The sequence below is a fragment of the Bos indicus x Bos taurus genome, chromosome 5 (assembly GCF_003369695.1).
Source record: "Bos indicus x Bos taurus breed Angus x Brahman F1 hybrid chromosome 5, Bos_hybrid_MaternalHap_v2.0, whole genome shotgun sequence".
Lineage (NCBI taxonomy): Eukaryota > Metazoa > Chordata > Mammalia > Artiodactyla > Bovidae > Bos > Bos indicus x Bos taurus.
Window position 1 is genome coordinate 92,922,098 of NC_040080.1, and position 17,154 is coordinate 92,939,251.

The 17,154-nt window shown below is 52.7% G+C and overlaps 1 protein-coding gene across 1 annotated transcript; it reads right to left on the reverse strand.

Moving 5' to 3' along the window:
* Positions 1-1,923: 1,923 nt before the first annotated feature.
* LOC113893178 (keratin, type II cytoskeletal 71) lies at positions 1,924-10,271 on the reverse strand. Its single transcript, XM_027542954.1, has 9 exons — positions 9,778-10,271; positions 7,107-7,321; positions 6,588-6,648; positions 5,980-6,075; positions 5,471-5,635; positions 5,147-5,272; positions 4,243-4,463; positions 3,564-3,598; positions 1,924-2,745 (listed from the first exon to the last, which is right to left on the reverse strand). The coding sequence occupies exons 1-9, from the start codon at positions 10,222-10,224 to the stop codon at positions 2,534-2,536; spliced, it is 1,578 nt and encodes a 525-aa protein (XP_027398755.1). The 5' UTR covers positions 10,225-10,271; the 3' UTR covers positions 1,924-2,533.
* Between the last annotated feature and the right edge of the window lie 6,883 nt (positions 10,272-17,154).

A 17,154-nucleotide genomic window follows, 5' to 3' on the forward strand; every position in this document is an offset into this window, starting at 1 on the left:
CATCCTATGCCTCGACTCCCTTCACCTCCCACCACAGCAGGCATTACTAATCGATCACGGCATTCTTCCTTTCTGGATCCCTAAGACCACATCCTAGACCAGCGGTTCTCAGCTCAAGCAGCTCCCTAGAATTCCTTCACTAACTTCAAAAGATACTGGTGAAACTTGGACCCCACCCCAGTAGCCTGACTTAACTGATTTGTAATAGAGGCTCAGGCAACAGTATTTGTTTTGAAATTCCTAGGTTATTTTTCAGCCAATGTCAAGAACCATTGCTCTCAGTAACCACAATCCAATGACCTTGTAGACTCATGTAACATAGTGGCCACCCTACTTGCTAGTCATTGTCATTAGTCCTTCCCCAGAGCCCTCTCATGCTCCCCAAACCAAGTCTGCAGTGCACATTCAGCCCAGCCATCCCACTCTCAGACCTGCCAAGCTGATAACTTAAGTCCTGATGAGGGGCCTCAGTGCGTGGCTCCTGATTGCCTGCTGCAAGAAGCTTCACTCACTCTCCAGCACTGTGATCTGCTGTTCTAGAAAATGGACCCAGAACCCAGAAACACCCTGCCCACTCAGAAGACCTCCATGAGCCCTGGGGAGGGAGCCTTCGCTCCCTCCCCACAACCTGGTTGATAAAACAGCAGCATCTAGAGAGACAGTCTCTATCCCCATATTTGAGAATCTAGCATTTCTTCTAAACTTCTCAACCGGAAAGTTCTTTCTGCTGTCTCATCTCAGTCCTTACTGCTGCAAAGGGAGGAGAGTGGCAGAGATAGCAGGTGTGTGTGACTCCTTTACTGAGGAAATGGCAATGTCTCTACCCAGTTCTGGAAGCACACATACACACCAGCCTCACCTTGTCAACCAGGGAAGCAAAACTTGCTTCTGAGTCTTGATCTGCTTGCCCCTCCTCTACCCACACCTGCTGAAAGGTGGCATTGACTTCCTGGTTGAGGGCAGCCTGGAAGCCCTGGCCAATGGTTACTTCCTGGGTGGTGGGGGGTTCAAGCCTGGCCTTGTGGCCTTGCTCTAAGCCCAAGCCACTACTCTCGAGTTCTATCTGCCAACCTAGCCCATCCATCCTATTATCCAATCCCTCCTCCTCCATCTTTGGAAGCCCTTGTGAACTCCAGGGACTTCCTGGCTGAGGTTTGCCAGCTCTCTACGGTTGCTGTGGAATCCATCCATCTGCCTCCTTACAGTCCTTCCCACCACAGGGCAGGAATGGCCTCCACCACAGTGGGAGCAGGACAGACAAGTATCTGGGGAAGCGCCAACTGCACAGTCACGAAATCTCACAGTCTGCCCCACACCCAACTGACTCCGCCCCAGCCTGGGCTCAGGCTCTAAAAACTTGTTCCCTATCTTAGATTTTCTAAGAGGAGCGAGGGGGTTCGGTCCCCACCACCTCCACCCTCCTTGGGAGATCCACTGCCCTGCCCAGAGGCCAGGACTGTGAGAGTGAGGCACAGGTTGAACAAATGCAGATAACTGCCTGCCTAGCTCCCACCATCTAGGAAACAAGCAGTTCTCAGAAAGAGACCAGAGTCTCTGTCAAGAGCAGGACCATTTCTGCCAGTGGACACAGGCAACACTTGTTGAAAGCTGCAAACCAGGCCACACACACACCCTGGCTATGCTTTCCTTTTCTTTCCCCCATGCCCTCTCCCTCTCTCTTCCCAACTCTTCTCCACACTTCATGTCCCTACAGCCCAACATGTGCTCCCAGCCCCTCTGCCATGTGGGCTCAGAGAGCATCTTCTTTTCTGCTCTACAGAGAAGATTAACCTGGAAATACGGGCTGCCCAGGTGATATGCCGTGGTGTAATGTGTGTGTCCGTGTGCCTGTGTGGCATCTGCTCACATGAGCATCTGAACGGAGGTCCGTGCGCGCACCTTGACCACTCAGAGACCAAGCCATCAGATCGTGCTGTTTATTGAGGATGCAGTGGGAGGGTCTTTAAGGGGAAAGGAGAAATGAAGGGGCCTCCTCTTCCCTGCTTGTGGGTGCAGGATAGAATGAAGAAGAGTACCTGAGTTGTACTCGGTCCACTCAGAATGAGTCGTGAGCCAGACAGGGTGGGGTGGGGATGGTCTCGTTTGGTGGTCTGTCCTTCAGCCCTCTTTTAACTGAACACAGAGCCCTCTCCTACCACAAGCAGGAGCTGGGACAAAGGCCCCAGTGTGAGAAGAGGGCCTGGGTCTGAGACCCACGGAGCCAGACAGAGTAATCAGCAACTGAGTCAAAGGCTGTGCAGAGGACGAAAGGCTGGGAGCCCATGGCATGGTTCAGGGACCACAGCCAAGGAGGCAAACTCCAGCATGTGCAAGGAGGAATTTCACCAAGCTTAGTTGTCCACACCTGTCCAGGTTCAGTAAGACACAGTCTGGAGAAGTGAGCGGCCAAGGCCAGCACCGGAGGTACAAGAGCAGGCTGGGCGGGGTGGGGGTGGGGCTGACAATGGGCTGGGGAGAGCGCAAGTGTGCGAGCCAGAGCGGGGACGCAGGGATGGGGGGAGGGCAGCGGACTCTACCGACTGGCTTTCTTGGAGGGGGCACTCAGGCTGGAGCCCTTCCCCAAGGCATCCTTGTAGTCGGTGGTGCTGCTCCGGCTCCGGCTCTCCCCGCCACGGACACTGCACACTCCAGAGATGCAGCTGCCGCTGTTGGCCACGTAGCCTCCGCTGACCGAGCTGGGCCGGAAGCCATAGCCGCCGCTGCCGCTGGTGCTGCTGATGATGGCTGCGCGGGGAGAGCAGAGGGGAGAGCAGGGTCAGCAACCCGCAGGCACAGCTAGGGCCTGGGCCAGAGGAGGCCGCCTTTCCCCAGGACAGGTGCAGCTCTTCTTGGAACAGCAGGTTGGCTGGGGGACCCAGTCACAGTCAACTCCCTCCCCACTGGGGACAATATTGCAGAGACTGCTCCCCCCATGCCCTACGCTTGGTTTGCCCAGCTTATATTCAATCCAGCTGATTCTTAACTCTCAGAGGTCCACCTCTTTGGTCCAGGTACCCACTGACTCTCATGTCATTCTGGACACCTCCTGCCTCTTCTGTTAGCCTTTTCTCTAAACTTCTCAGTCTCCAGCCTCTTCCTCCTGCCTTCTGCCAGCTGTCCTCCAGGGGCATCTTTGGGAAGCTACGATTTAACTCTTAACCCTGGTGAGAAATCTAGAGATCTAACAACTATCAACTTGACCTCCAAGGTCCATCAGTCCCCCAGCCCGGGTCTGATCATAACCTTGCAACCTGGCTCTCCGGGCCTCTCACCCATACTCATTGTCTTGCACCATGTCCCTTGTTTCCCCATTCCCATGGTGAGAGCCTTCCTAGCTGCCATCCCCTGGGAACAGGGAGAAAGTGATAAGTGGGAAGGAGACCTGGGTTGGGAGTCAGGAGGCCTGATTGCTTGGCCATGCCCCACTATCTGGATGTGTGATTTCAGCCAAAGGTTTTCCCTCTCTGGTCCTTAGATTGCTCATCTCCACACGTGGGGTATAACTAAGGCCCTTTCAAGTCCACAGAGTGTACAGTTTTAGGTCCAAGCATACAGGTACTTACAGATGCTGACAGGGGAGGGAAATTCTCCTGACATCCTGTTAACAAGGGGAGAAATAAGAGCAAGCAGTCATTCAACCTGCAATCTATTAACCTCAAAGCTAATGCCCCCACCAGACTAACGTGGGTTTCTGAACTCGGTAGACACCTATGGAAATTCCGGGGCTCCTCTGGCACAGAGCCTGAGAAGCTATGGGGACACCCTTGAGTCTTTGGGGTAACAAGGCAACCATCCAAGTTAAACCTAATGAGGTTTAACATCTGAGAGACAGCATGACACCTCCCAAAGGTCAGACCCAGGCATTGATCTCTTCCTTCTCCCAAGATCACTGGGGATGCTGGAGTGGCCGCCCATCTCTCACAAGCTCATCTTGGACCTGGGCAGTTAAGGAAGATGGAACAAGTAATGTGTTTTTCTTTTTCTTTTTGGCGGGAATGGGAGTGTGCCCAGGTACACACAGGGAAGTTGTGAAGATTGAATGAGCCAATCCACGTAGCACAGTACCTGGAATGAAGTAAGCACTCATGTCTGGGTAGGTATTATCAATTCTATTAATTTCCCTAGCATCACCACCTCTTCAGTCCCCAAGAACTCATCTTTTCTGGATTAGGATGTGTTGGGCTTTCTCCTTGGGTCCTTCCCGAACCCCCGGGGCCTTCCTGCCAGAGCGTCTCCCATTACCTGCACTCCTCACTCTCCAGCAGCTTGCGGTAGGTGGCGATCTCCATGTCCAGGGCCAGCTTCAGGCTCATGAGTTCCTGGTACTCGCGCATCATCCTGGCCAGCTCCTCCTTGGACTGGTGCAGGGCGGCCTCCAGCTCGTCCAGCTTGGCCCTGGCATCCTTCAGAGCATTGTCACCCCTCTGTTCGGCATCAGCGATGGCAGTCTCCAAGTTGGAAGCCTAAACAGGGAATTGGAGACCAATTGGAAACCAGAAGCGCTCCCCAGAATCATCCACATCCAAGTCCCACTCATTCTCTGAGATTCTGAAGCAGACACGCCCACCTCCACCTGTCAGACCTCCCTGTTCCTCCCTTCTAGTTAGAGCCCTTTCTGGCATTGGCAAGTCCTTCCTTAGCTTTAGCTTCACTGTCTTGTGTTTAGACATTGGTGGATGAAAAATAGTGCATTCTGCAGCCTGATAAATTCAGCACCACTCAGTTCCTTGCAAAGTGATTTATTTGGCCAGCCTATGCTGAGAATACAAAGTGAGTGAGAGTAGAGCTCAGCCTTCTGCTCTTGACTTTAAAGTCTGAGAGAAGAGACCACTGGAATACTGTACTGAAGGTACAATGTCAGTGGCTGCCCAGGTGTGTGGGGTCAGAGACAAGGGCGTGGGGAAGGAGATGCTCTAGGACCAACTATTATTTCCCAAGTGCTTACCATACCCCCGGCACTTGAGCCACAATTGAGACATCCCAAGGATGCCTGCTCTAAGAGTTTGATGAGGTGACCTCTTTGGCCCCTTTCCCTTCCTGGGCAGAGATTTGGGAGGCTGACACCCTCAGCCCATTCATCACCTCCGCCCCCACCCCCCACCAATTGTGCCCGTCTGCCCCAGGCAAAGGCAACCAGCCATCTCACCTGCTTCTTCACATTCTCAATCTCTGAGCGGATTCTCTGGATGAGCCGGGTGAGCTCCGAGATCTCATTCTTGGTGTTTTTGAGGTCGTCCCCATGCCGGCCGGCTGCCAGCTGCAACTCCTGGAACTGGGGACCCAAAGAACAGAGCCATGGTTAGGGGTGATGAGTGTGTTGTGGGAGTGCATGGTGGCTGGGGTTGGTAATGTGATGGGGACAGGCCATGCTGGACACTTAACTGGATATTGTCTCCACTCTGAGAATGATCTGGCCCAGCCCTCCTGTCTAAGGGGGTCACCCTCCCCGGCCTAGCTTCAGCCAGCTCACCTTGGTCTGGTACAGTGCCTCAGCCTCAGCCTTGCTCTTCAGGGCAATGTCCTCATACTGGGCGCGGACCTCGTCAATAATGCTGTCCAGGTTCAGGTCACGGTTGTTGTCCATGGACAGGATGACAGACATGTCACTGATGTGGGACTGGATCTGAGCAATCTCCTGCGGGGGAATCAGGGATGGTCTCAAGACGTGACTGATGGAGGTCAACAACCTCCCTCATAAGGTGAACAAATCAGTGATGCCATTTAGAGGCTCCAAACCAAGACTGCTGCTCACGGTGCATAGCGAGTTCCCTCCAGGCCCCAGACGGAATCCTGCTGCCATGGAGGTAAGGCCAGGACCATTTCCCTCCCACCCAGAGAGTGGAGATGAGGAGCCTCTCAGGGCTGAAATGGAGATGAATAGATGAGACCGGGGGCCTGGGTGTCCCTCCTGGGTGTCTCAGAATAGAGTCTTACCCTAATGGTAGCATTCAGAGGGGTGGAATGGAGAGATAGACTTACAGCTTCATAGAGACACTTGAAGAACTTGATCTCCTGGTCCATGGAGTCCACCTTGGCCTGCAACTCCACCTTATTGGCATAAGCTGCATCCACATCCTGAAAGATAGCCCAGCCATCCCCAGGTCACTGCCACTGCCACCAAGAAGGCAACACATACCGCAGGCTGCTCCCTTGCACGGGGAACTAGCCACCTCTCCTCTTTGGGAGGCTCATGAGAAAGGGGAGGAAGGAGCAGAGGGCCCAGTCCTGCCCCATCCTGCTAGTGGGCTCTCTCGGCAGTAGGGATGGGTGCCCCGCTAAGAAAAGGAGCCCCAGCCAGGCTGCTATCAGTCATCCTGTGGCATCTGAGCCAGGCCTGCAGCTGCAGGGGACTTCTGTGTGCTGTCCTCTGCTGTTCTTCACTGTGGGAGAATTCTGCCCCCATTAAGCACTCAAGAATGCCCCCATCCTCTCTGTCTTTTTTGTCTTCTCTGGATGGTCTTGCATCGTGGTTTTCCCCTCACCATTTCAGAATAAGCTCACTTTCTTTGAAAGCAGAGCACACTGGCAGGCTCAGCTCCACCGGATCCCAGGCCAGCCCCAGACCCCAGACCAGCCTACCATCTCACCTTCTTGAGCAGCACAAACTCATTCTCTGCCGCTGTCCGCCTGTTGATTTCTTCTTCATACCTGTGGGAATTCCAGGGCTTTTTTGGTTAATATGTCTCACCGAGAACCCTCGCTTGCCCAGGGAAGATCCTGAGCTGGGGGCAGTGTGCTTGACAGAGGGCACAGATGCTGGAGGGCCTGCAGAGTCCAGGGCCTATGGGGCCAGCCAAGCAAGAAGGCTTCCTGGAGGAGGGGATGTGATCACCAATTTTGGAAGAAGGAGCTTGCTGGAGATTCAGCTTCAAAAATGAGGAAGAGTGTGTGGCATGAACATCCTGAAGGAAGCCACCCATCTGTCCCAAGTGCCAGGCCAGAGGAGCAGGGAACAAGTCCCAGAGCTTTCTTGGGGTGATTCTGCTTGGTATGACAAGGAACACTGCCCCCTGCCTCCAAAAACTTCAAGCTGGGGTAGCTGCCCACTCCTGCTCAAAAGGGACAGGGACAGTCATGTAGCTACAGGGAGTCCCCTCCCCACTCACCTCTTCTTGTAGTCCTCCACCACGTCCCGTACGCTCCTCAGCTCTGAGTCCAGCCTCACCCGGTCCCCGGACAGTGTCTCCAGCTGCTTCCGCAGGTTGCTGATGTAGCCCTCGAGGATGGGCTCCAGGTTGTTCTTACAGTTGTTCAGGTCCAGCTGCTGCAGCAGCTCCCACTTGGTCTCCAGCACCTGGTTCTGCTGCTCCAGGAACCTCACCTGAAACCCGATGCCCAGAAATGTTGAGCTTCCATGGAAACCATCACACCCATCACTTCTAGGGTGCTGGGCAAAGTGGTCCCCCTGCATTTTCTCCTCTACCCTCACAACAGCTATTTGAGGTGCATGCATCTTTAACCTTATCTTGTGGAAGGGAAACTGAGAAGTTGACCTCTCCCAAGGTCCAGTGGTTTAATAAATCTCAGAGCCCAGAACTGAACCCAGATATATGTTCCAATAACCCGTGCATCTGGTCACTCTGAATCCAGTATGGCCAAACCAGTCCAGGGCAGGGGGGAGCCTGAATTTACTGCAACAGAGTCAGGCTGAATCCATCTTTGGAAAGGCTGACCACTCAAAAGACAGGAGTCTGCTCTTCATTTTCTAGTATTTCATGATCAAGAGGCTCAATAGACCAAGAACTCCTGGGTGTTCTAAGGAGTCCAACATCCAACATGTTCTAAGGAGTTGGACATCAGAGTCCAACTCCATCTTTCTCAAGGCCTCTTCCTACTCCCCTAGTCCTGCTCCTCAGAACCATCTTCCCTAGAGCAAACTTGGCTCATGGAGCAGATGGACAGACAGAACTCCCATGCCATTGCAGCCTCACTGGGCCAGGAAACTGACCGGAGCTGGTGGATCTGCAGCCACCGCTCTTGTTTGGTTTGGGTTGACTTTTGGTTTTTCTGTTTTGAATGTGACTTCTCTTAATCATATGTGAGCGCAGCTACTTTAAACAAGGTTGTGTTCCTTAAAGTCAGAAACACAGGACATCAGAAAACTGTCTGGGCTTCAGTGTTGAGGTGGGATTGGTCAAACAGCTTGCTTCCAGCAGATCCTCCAGCATTTGGTCTGGTTTAAGCAATCCTGACTCTTTCAAGCCTATCCATAAGACTGAGTATTCACCACAGGGAAAACCCTACACCCAGGACACCACAATGCACATCTGGACTCCACATCTGGATGGCTGATAGCATGTACTCATCGTCCCTGGCTTCCTGGGCTTATGGGATTGTACTCTTCTAGGGACTAAAATTATTTAGGAAACCTCCAGGCTTTTGAGCCCAGAGGCACCCCAGGCAGACCAGCTTTTTCACAGAGGTGACTGTCTTCATGCTTGTCTTTCTTTCTGTGTCTCCAGACTTTCACTCCTTAATGAGGTTTGACCAACTCAGCTCAAGGTCAGTCCACTCCTATCTCCCAAACCTCAGAATACTTTGCTCTTCTAGATGTGAAAAAGCTTAGGGGGTAAGAAGCCACAGAGACAGTGCAGCCCCTGAAGTGAGCAGAGGCAGCAGGAACTGCTCCAAACTGGAGTCCAGAGCTGTGGTTTTGATGGCCGTTGACTGTCACAACATAGGCTTTGTCCTGGGCTGACCCATCCTTGGTGCCTGACTGTCATGTAGTCAGCAGAGTCCTCCAGTGCCCAGTACTGGGTCTGGAGTCAGGAGGCTGAGCGTCCAACTGCACCTTCCCTTGCCCGGAGATGACCTTGGGAATGGTATTGCCCCGTGCCTTTGCTGACTTGCAAAATGGGAGCAATCATTTCTTATCTACAAAAAGGCAGGACCTATCTGGACTGGATGATCCCTCGAGGCTTCTTCCAGACCTTTGATTTTTCTCCTTCTCAACACCCCTCCTTCAGCTTTCAGAGATAAAAGCGATAATAACAGTAACCGCCATCTGGGGAGTACTTAGCATGCATCAGGCATCATGCCAAGATCTTCACATGCATTTTCTTTCACAAATCTGAGAGTGACCCCAAGAGGTAGGTTATTATCTCCATGGTGGAGATGAGGAAACAGAGGCATAAACAGGGTGGATGACTCTCCACCCGTCCACACGGCTGGCTACGTGACTGGCTTAGCCACACAAAGTCACACAGCTGGTCAGTGATAAGGCCAAGGTGGAAGTTACACAGCTGATCAGTGATGGGGCCAAGGTGGAAAACAGGTCTGACTTCAGAGCACGGTGGAGACCTCATCCCCACCATGCTCTTCTGCCTCTCAAGAGAGTCATCGCCCACCTAAACTAATGCCCATGGCCAAGCCACCCTTGAAGGACCATTCGCTGGTGCTCCCAGTCCTTCTGTCGAAGGACTAGAGGATGAGATCAGCTTGCAGTGATAGGAGGAGGACAGCTTCCCTGGCCCCTTCCTGCATATAGCCTGCTTGGGCCCAGGCTTAGCAGCAGCACCAAGCTGGCTCTCAAGAGTAAGAAGCAAGGGTCTGTCTTCTCTTTGGAGCTCCTTTCAGTAACCCCGACAAGCCTCTGCCAGTAGAGATTGACCTACCTGTCTTTTCTCAGGGAAGACTATACGGGAAACCTTAATTCGGTCACCCTGGATTCCGTGCCTTCTCTTTCTAACCTCAATCCCTCTTGCTGCAACAAAAGCACATGTTCCAAGAAGAAAAAACAAGGGCTGTGTGCAGGTCCCCAGGTCCTAGCAGACCCACCTTGTCGATGAAGGAGGCGAACTTGTTGTTCAGAGCCTTGATCTGCTCCCGCTCCTGGGCACGCACTTTCTGGATCTCGGGGTCCAGCTCCACGTTGAGGGGGGCCAGGAGGCTCTCATTGACAGTGACCTGGTGGATGCCTCCAGGTGGGCACACAGTTGGGCACATGGGCCCCAGGGCCACGCTGCCAAACATGCTGCCGGCGAAACCACTGGCCCGGCCCCGGCCAAATCCATAACCTCCACTCTTCCCACTGCCGCTGGCCACGTTGAAGGAGATGCTCCGGACGCCGCCCAGGTTGTAAAGGCTCCGACTTCCGAAGCCCCCGCTGAGCCCTTTGCCTCCTGCCCGGTAGGAGGATGTGCTGCCTCCGGAGAGCACAGCTGAGCAGCCGCTGAAGCCTCCCTTGGCAGCAGCTCCCGACTTGCAGGTGAATTGGCGGCTCATGCTTCTGGTGGAGATGGAGCTTGGATGCTGGAGGAACGAAGGCAAATTCCCACACGGTTCTGCAGGTTGTAGTGAGGACTGGCAGGTGCCCTCCTTTATATGCGCTTGGCACTGGGGCTCGTGGCTGGCCAGTCAAGAGCTTAATTCATGGGTTTGGCTTGCCTGCGAGCAAGAAGTCATTTTCTCTGTGCTGAGCTAGAGATCAAGCCTCCCCACCTCTGAAACAACATGAAACCATCAAATTGCTGGGCTTGCAAGCCTTGCTCATGTAATTTGGGTCTTATCTAATTAACCTGCTGTTATAGGGTAATTTGCCCCAGGCCCCAGCCTCTCCAAGGGGGTGTCATTGGCTCTTCATCATCTCTATCCTGATGAATCTTCTCTTGGCTGTGGGCTTCCTCTTAGGGATCAGGGGGAGCAGATGGACTTCCCTAGACAGGGAAGGTTGCTGGGTAGAATATCTGGGAGCTCTAACCATAGCTGCGTCCTCTTCTTTCATGGAAAGGGGCCATTCATTGAGCTGTTCACACTTCCCCCAGGCCCTCTGAGACACACCCCACCCCATGGCCTCATCTCCTAACCCACAGAAGACAGTAGCTCTCTCTGGGGAGTATCAGGGGTGGAGTGACCCTCTCCCTGGCAAGTGACATGAACAGCCCAGGCCAGAGTCAACCCTGGACACAGCAGGTCCTTGAGCCTCTGTAAGTTCTCCAAGAAATGGGATTGCCACACTTCACCTCTCTCAAACTCTCAAAATAAGACGGGTTAGAGGCTGTGCAAGGGATGTCTAGGGCTTCCAAGGTGGCTCAGTGGTAAAGAATCCACCTGCCAAGGCAGGAGCAGCAGGAGACACGAGTTCAATCCTTGGGTCCAGAAGATCCCTGGAGGAGGAAATGGCAACATGCTCCAGTATTCTTGCCAGGAAAATCCCATGGACAAAGGAGCCTGTCTGGCTACAGTCCATGGAGTCGTAAAGAGTCAGGCCTGACTGAGCGACTGAGCATGCCAGCCCACAGGGATGTCTAGCCCTTCAAGCACCTGCGCAGAATGGAGAAGATGAGGAGGATGGTGTCAGGCAGGTGGGAGAGAAACTCCCAGAGTCCACTGGGAAGAGATATGGACACAGTGGACAGAGGCTCGTCCAGGGCCTGGAGGTTTCAGGGGAAGCCTCCTGAATATCCATTTTGCCATGTATGTCTCTCCTCCAATGTGTACTTGCTAATAAGATGTGGAGCAACTTGGTCAGGAACCATCTGTTTAAAATTGAAATGAAGAAGTTACTGTCGAGATGAGACTGGACTTCCATCACATCCCTCAATACCCAGGCAAGCCAAGGGTGAAGGTCTGTCCCAGAGCGGGGCCCAGGGAGCACTGTGCATCCTGCTTCAGACACTCCAGCGGTCCCTGCCCCAGACTCTGCCTGTTGTCCCCTCCCTCCTGCGTTCGGCAGTTTCTCTCCCACCTGGCTCCCGCAGTGGATCCTAGTGCTCCCCCATGATTGCTCCTGTGACTGCAGCCCCAGCTGTGCCCATGGCTGGCTCTGCCTCTGGAGATTGCCATTTCCCAAAGATCCCTGCTGGGGCCCCACGGGTGGGCTGTGACTCTCGGCTTGGTGTGGACACAGAAGAGAAGAGAATCTGGGGCCAGGCTGGTCTGGGGCTCTCTGTCACTTTGTTTAGGGGGTTGACCTGAAATCCCTTACCCCACCAGCCACGTGTGACCAGCCACGTGCTCCTTCCCAGCCTCCCCCTGCCATTTTGTCTGCGTGGTTCACCAGAATTTCTCTTTCCCTCCTTCTCTCCTCCCATCTCCTGTCTCCATCCTGCCTTATCCCTCCTTTCCATTTTCCATCCCTCCTTTCTTCTCTCCCTCTTGCTCTGCTGCTCCCTCCTCTCAGCCTCTTCCTGGAGGTCTTCCTGGGCCAGCAGAGCCCACGTCTGACTCTCCTATCTCCCTCACCCCTTGGCATGTTCTTGCCGTGTGCCAGAAGGATAGGGACTCTGCGGGCAGTTCCCATGAGCTTCCTCTGAAGCCTGCATCGCGTGTCATTGCGTCTTCCTTCCTAAGGAGGGTAGAAATTTCCCAGACACCCGCTAGTAGGCACCTCCGCCCCTCCTCTTCTCCCTCAGTGAATCTCCACTGTGCACCATGTGTCAGGCAGTGTGCCCGGAGCTAGTGGTGCGCACTCAAGGCCTTTCTCAGCTCTTGGAACCCAGTCCTCACACGAGGGTGGTCCCCTCGATGGTTTCACTGGCTGTGTGTTTCTCTGGTAGGCATGGCGGCTTCCTAGCACAGCCTTCAGGGTCCTTGCAGCTGCCACCCTGACTCCACCCCATCCAGCAACCTTCCTGGCTGCTCCTTTGCTCTGCCAAGGACACCTACAGGGCTCATCTTCAAATACCTTCAAATTTTTACCAAACTGTTCTTACCCAGCCTGAAACACCCTCTCCCCCCATCTCTTCTGGTCCAAATCCTTCCAGTCTTTCAAAATCCTGCTTAAACTCCTGGATTTAGCCCCAAATCCAGGACTCCTCTGTCCATTGACTGCTGTGTGGAGGCTGCCATGTTCCCTAGGGCCAGGGGCCTGGGAGAGGGTTCCATGGCCCCCAGTTGACTCCTCCCTCTGTATCTTCCCTCGGCACAGGACTAGCCTCTGGACATCCTTCCCAGGTGTGAGAGGATTGACAGTGGTTTGAACAGCCACCAAACTGCTGGGATGGTGCACTTCAGGGAGCCTCTGCACTTGCATCTGCCTCAATGGCACCAGGTAAGAGCCCAGGCTCCAGGAGCTGGCTCCCAAGGTCTCAGTCCCATGCTACCACCCAGCACGGCTTCACCTCTTGAAGCCTCTGCTTCCCAGCTCTAAATGGGATCACAATTCTTCATGGATGGACTTCCCTGGTAGTCCAGTGGTTAAGATAGCATGCTTCCATTGCAGGGGGTATGGGTTCAGTCCCCAGCCAAGGAACTAAGATCCTGCATGCTGCATGGTATAGCCAAAACAAGTAGAAAAATAAATACATTAAAAAAAAAAAAAAGATTTCTCATGAGGTAGTTGTGATGATTACATGTATTAATTCATGTAAATCCTTGGTAACTGCCTGGTGTATCTCAATGCTCAATACACATTAATCAATGACCAAAAGTAGAATTTAGGAGTCAGTCTGTCCTCTCCTTTGCTTCTCTCTCCCCTTCCTTTCCTCAGCAAGAGGATGTCTGGATCAACACATTCCCATACAGTGTTATCTGCTGTTGGGGGACCTGGAGTAGGTGGTGTTCCCAAAGGTCCTAGGCTCCAGGAATCTCTCTGTTCAGACCACCTCTGATAATGGAAAATTCTCCATTAGAAATAATAATAACCACTGTCTAATAAGTGTTTCTAGCTATAAGACTTGACAGGAAGCATTTTTCAAATATTAAGTATATTGATGTGTGCATGCTAAGTCACTTCTGCCGTGTCCAACTGTTTGTGACCCTAGGGACTGTAGCCCTCCAGGCTCCTCTGTCCATGGGATTCTCCAGGCAAGAATACTGAGCTGGGTAGCCATTCCTTTCTCCAGGGGATCTTCCCAACCCAGGGATCGAATCTGCGTCTCCTGTGGGTCCTGCATTACAGGGGGATTCTTTACCACTGAACCACCAGGAGAAGCCCAAATATATTGATACTGATCCCTTTATCAAACACTCACTGAGCACCTACCAAGTGCTGAGGGAGGCAATAAAAGGCATTCTGCCCTCAGAGAACTTAGTTTCTGAATTCCTGGAAAAAGCATCTCATCAAGCTATTAACAAGTCATTAACACCTTAGTATAAATTAGTTAATTAGATACTGGCCATTAGGAATGCAACACCCAATGTTGTTGATGCGGATGATAGAAGAGGAAGGAGGAACATTCTGGGCCACTCACAGGAAGGATGGGCCCAGGTGGGGCTCCTGGGGTGCTTACTGGTGTTTTGGCCGCAGGGATAAAGGGAGGTACTAAAGAAAATCGGCTCAGAGCTATAGTTCACCAAGGTTATAAAGGCCCTGCCCCAGACTCAACTGAGACCTGGGGAAACTTACGGGCAAGAGGAGACAGAGTCCCCTGCCTGGGGAGGCTGGTAAAGGAGACAGGATGGGATCTACCACGTCCCATGTCCCGTCTTCATCTTCCCCTCATGCCCTTTGCAGTATTGGGGTGGCTGCTTTCTGTCTGTATGTGTGTGATCAGTTGCTCAGTCATGTCTGACTCTTTTCAACCCCATGGACTGTAGTCCGCCAGGCTCCTCTGTCCCTGGGATTTTCTAGGCAAGAATACTAAAGTGGGTTGCCATTTCCTTCTCTAGGAGATCTTCCCGACCCAGGGATGGAACCCATGTCTCCTGCATTGGCAGGCGGATTCTTTTTACCACTGATCCACCTGGGAAGCCCTGCCCAGTTTTCCAGGTGGGAATTAAATTCTGAGAGATGATGGGCCAGGCATGGAGGTCTCTGAGCTGCAGTTTTACTCACCTGTGAATTGGTGGGGAAAGTATGTTCAATCAGAGACTCAAACCCCCAGATTACCAAGAACATCTAGCTTGAATGTTCAAAGAAATTTTAAATTGCTTGTTAAATGAATCACATTTATATGGCTCTTGGTTTTATAACCAAATGTTTTGTTCAATTTACACGAATAATCTGTAGCTTTCTTTATGTTTTTGTTTCTACATCTGTGAGAATGATCAGTTTTGCACATTCATGTGATTTCATGGTCTCCGCAGGATCCATTGGCTCCCCTTTCTCAGCATTCTGGGGTCCTATAAGCCTCCAGAGAAGGTTTGAGAAAGAGAAGAGTTAGAAGATCTAGTACAATCCAAGAGGGTATTTGCTGGGTGAAAGGAAAAGGGAATGCACAGAGGAGAGGCAAGACCTGGGGACACTGGATCCACAAGGACTACCCGGAGGAAGGGGTTTGAATGTCAGTCTTTCAAGGAAAAAAGGCTTGGGTAGGCTCTTCCTGAGGAGTAGCAAAAGCAACCCAGGCTGGCAGAAGGAAGGGCATTTGTGAGGCAAAGACCCTTCAGGCCGGTGTGATTATGAGTGAAGGGAGACCGTGGGTTGAGGGACCCTGGATCCCACCCTGTGCATGGGACAGGGCGAGCGATAGGGCCACTGAGGGCTCTTGAGCCAGACAGAGTCTGAGCCACACGTGTTTGAGGAAGCAGAATCTAGCTGATATAGGAGTTGGGTGGGGGAGGCTGGAGGTGCTGAGAAAGGGGCAGGTGGTTCTCGGAGCAAATAATTGTCTCCAGAATTAAGGAGAATGAGCTGGGCTATTTTGGAGAAGGCAATGGCACTCCACTCAAGTACAATTGCCTGGAAAATCCCATGGACAGAGGAGCCTGGTAGGCTGCAGTCCATGGGGCTGCATAGAGTCGGATACGACTGAAGCAACTTAGCAGCAGCAGAGAGCTGGGCTATTTGGATGACGTCAGCTCTGGTCCTGCCAGCCCTGCTCAGCAGACGGACTCAGGAAAAGAGCATGTTGTCTGTGAATCCTGCACAAGTACCCCCTTTATCCCCCTACATCCTCCTATAGTTTCAGGCAGGCAGGGCACTCAGTCCCAAGCCTGACAGTTAGAGCACAGTTCCTGGGGGACTTGGCCATGGTCAGAGCCATCCATCTGGGGGCAGGACAGCTGTTTAGCAGGTTTGCAGCTGGCAAGGCCGAAAGTGAGTTCATGCCAGAGGAGCCGGGGTATAAAAGCCAAGGAAGACTGTCCTCCCAAACACTTGGCTCTGCTCCCACCCTGCTGTTTGGTTGCCAGAGAGGTGCCTTCCAGGGCTGCCCCATCCCCCTCATTTCCTCCTTGCTCAACTCCGTGGCCAAGACCATCTCCTTTGAGCTTTGCTGGTCATCTCCTTTCTCTAGCCCACCCCAAGCCTCTGGCAAGGTATGTGGACTCAGGACTCTGTGCATCCAGGCCCTGGTCCTGCCATGTGACCACGGGTAGGTCTCCCAACTTCCTAATCCTCTGTTTCTACATCTCTAAAACAGGGGGTACTAATACCTGCTCCGCCTGCTCCCCAAGGTGGATGGGAGGCATCTTGTAAATAATAATGATGATGGTAATGATCCTGGCGAACACACAGCACGGGCTCTGCAGGACACTGCTCTAAGCACTACATACATATTAACTCATTTAATTCTCACTTCAGTCCTGTGAGGCAGGTACTGTTATTATCCCCATTTTACAGATGAAGATACTGAAGCGCAGGAAGTTAAGTAAATTATTGGAAGTTGCAGAGCTAGTGAGTAGTTGCACCAGGATTTGAGGTAAGCTGCCTGGCTGCCATCTGTGCTCTTCGCCTCTGCACTGTCCTGGCTTTCCTGTGTGCAAATGTCCAGTGTACATGCCCGCCCTGAAGCGTGTGAGAAGCTGAGCTCAGCAGCACCAACTCCTCGCGCTCTCTCCTTCCTGTCCCTGACTCTCCAAGCAGATCTGACCCCTACTCTCCTTAGCCTGTTTTGCTCTTTTGAGGACAATATAATTTCAGGACTTGGGTGGGGTGCTTATGAGACAATTGTATGTTTCTCACATGCATCATGCTTTCCCCTGATGACATGCCCTGGGCTGTTCTCCCAGCCTCCTGCCCACCAAGGCAGACTGGTCCTATCCTTTAAGACAAACAAAAACACCCCTCTCTAAGAAACCTCCCCTGAGCCCTCCCTAGGGCAGCCACAGCTTTCTGCACACAACCCTATTGCCCAGGTGCTCTGTGCATCCTTCCAGCCTAACAGGTCCCCCTGAGGCTGGACGATGCTCTCTGCTCCTTGGCCCCAGTCTCCGGGCTTATGGTGTGAATTGTAAGCACTGCTCACCAGCTCATAGACCTGTTCCCATAGGTGTCAGAGGCCGTGTGGGGGCCCACATCTTCATATGGGTGGTCGTGAATACAAACTTAAG

Bases quoted from the DNA above. Each gene is read 5' to 3' on its own strand.
- LOC113893178 (XM_027542954.1), bottom strand. From the start codon at position 10,224: ATGAGCCGCCAATTCACCTGCAAGTCGGGAGCTGCTGCCAAGGGAGGC. The intron at 7,322-9,777 runs GTGGGTCTGCTA...ATCGGGTTTCAG, and splicing joins TCGCCTCCTTCATCGACAAG to GTGAGGTTCCTGGAGCAGCA. The intron at 6,649-7,106 runs GTGAGTGGGGAG...GAATTCCCACAG, and splicing joins GTGGAGGACTACAAGAAGAG to GTATGAAGAAGAAATCAACA.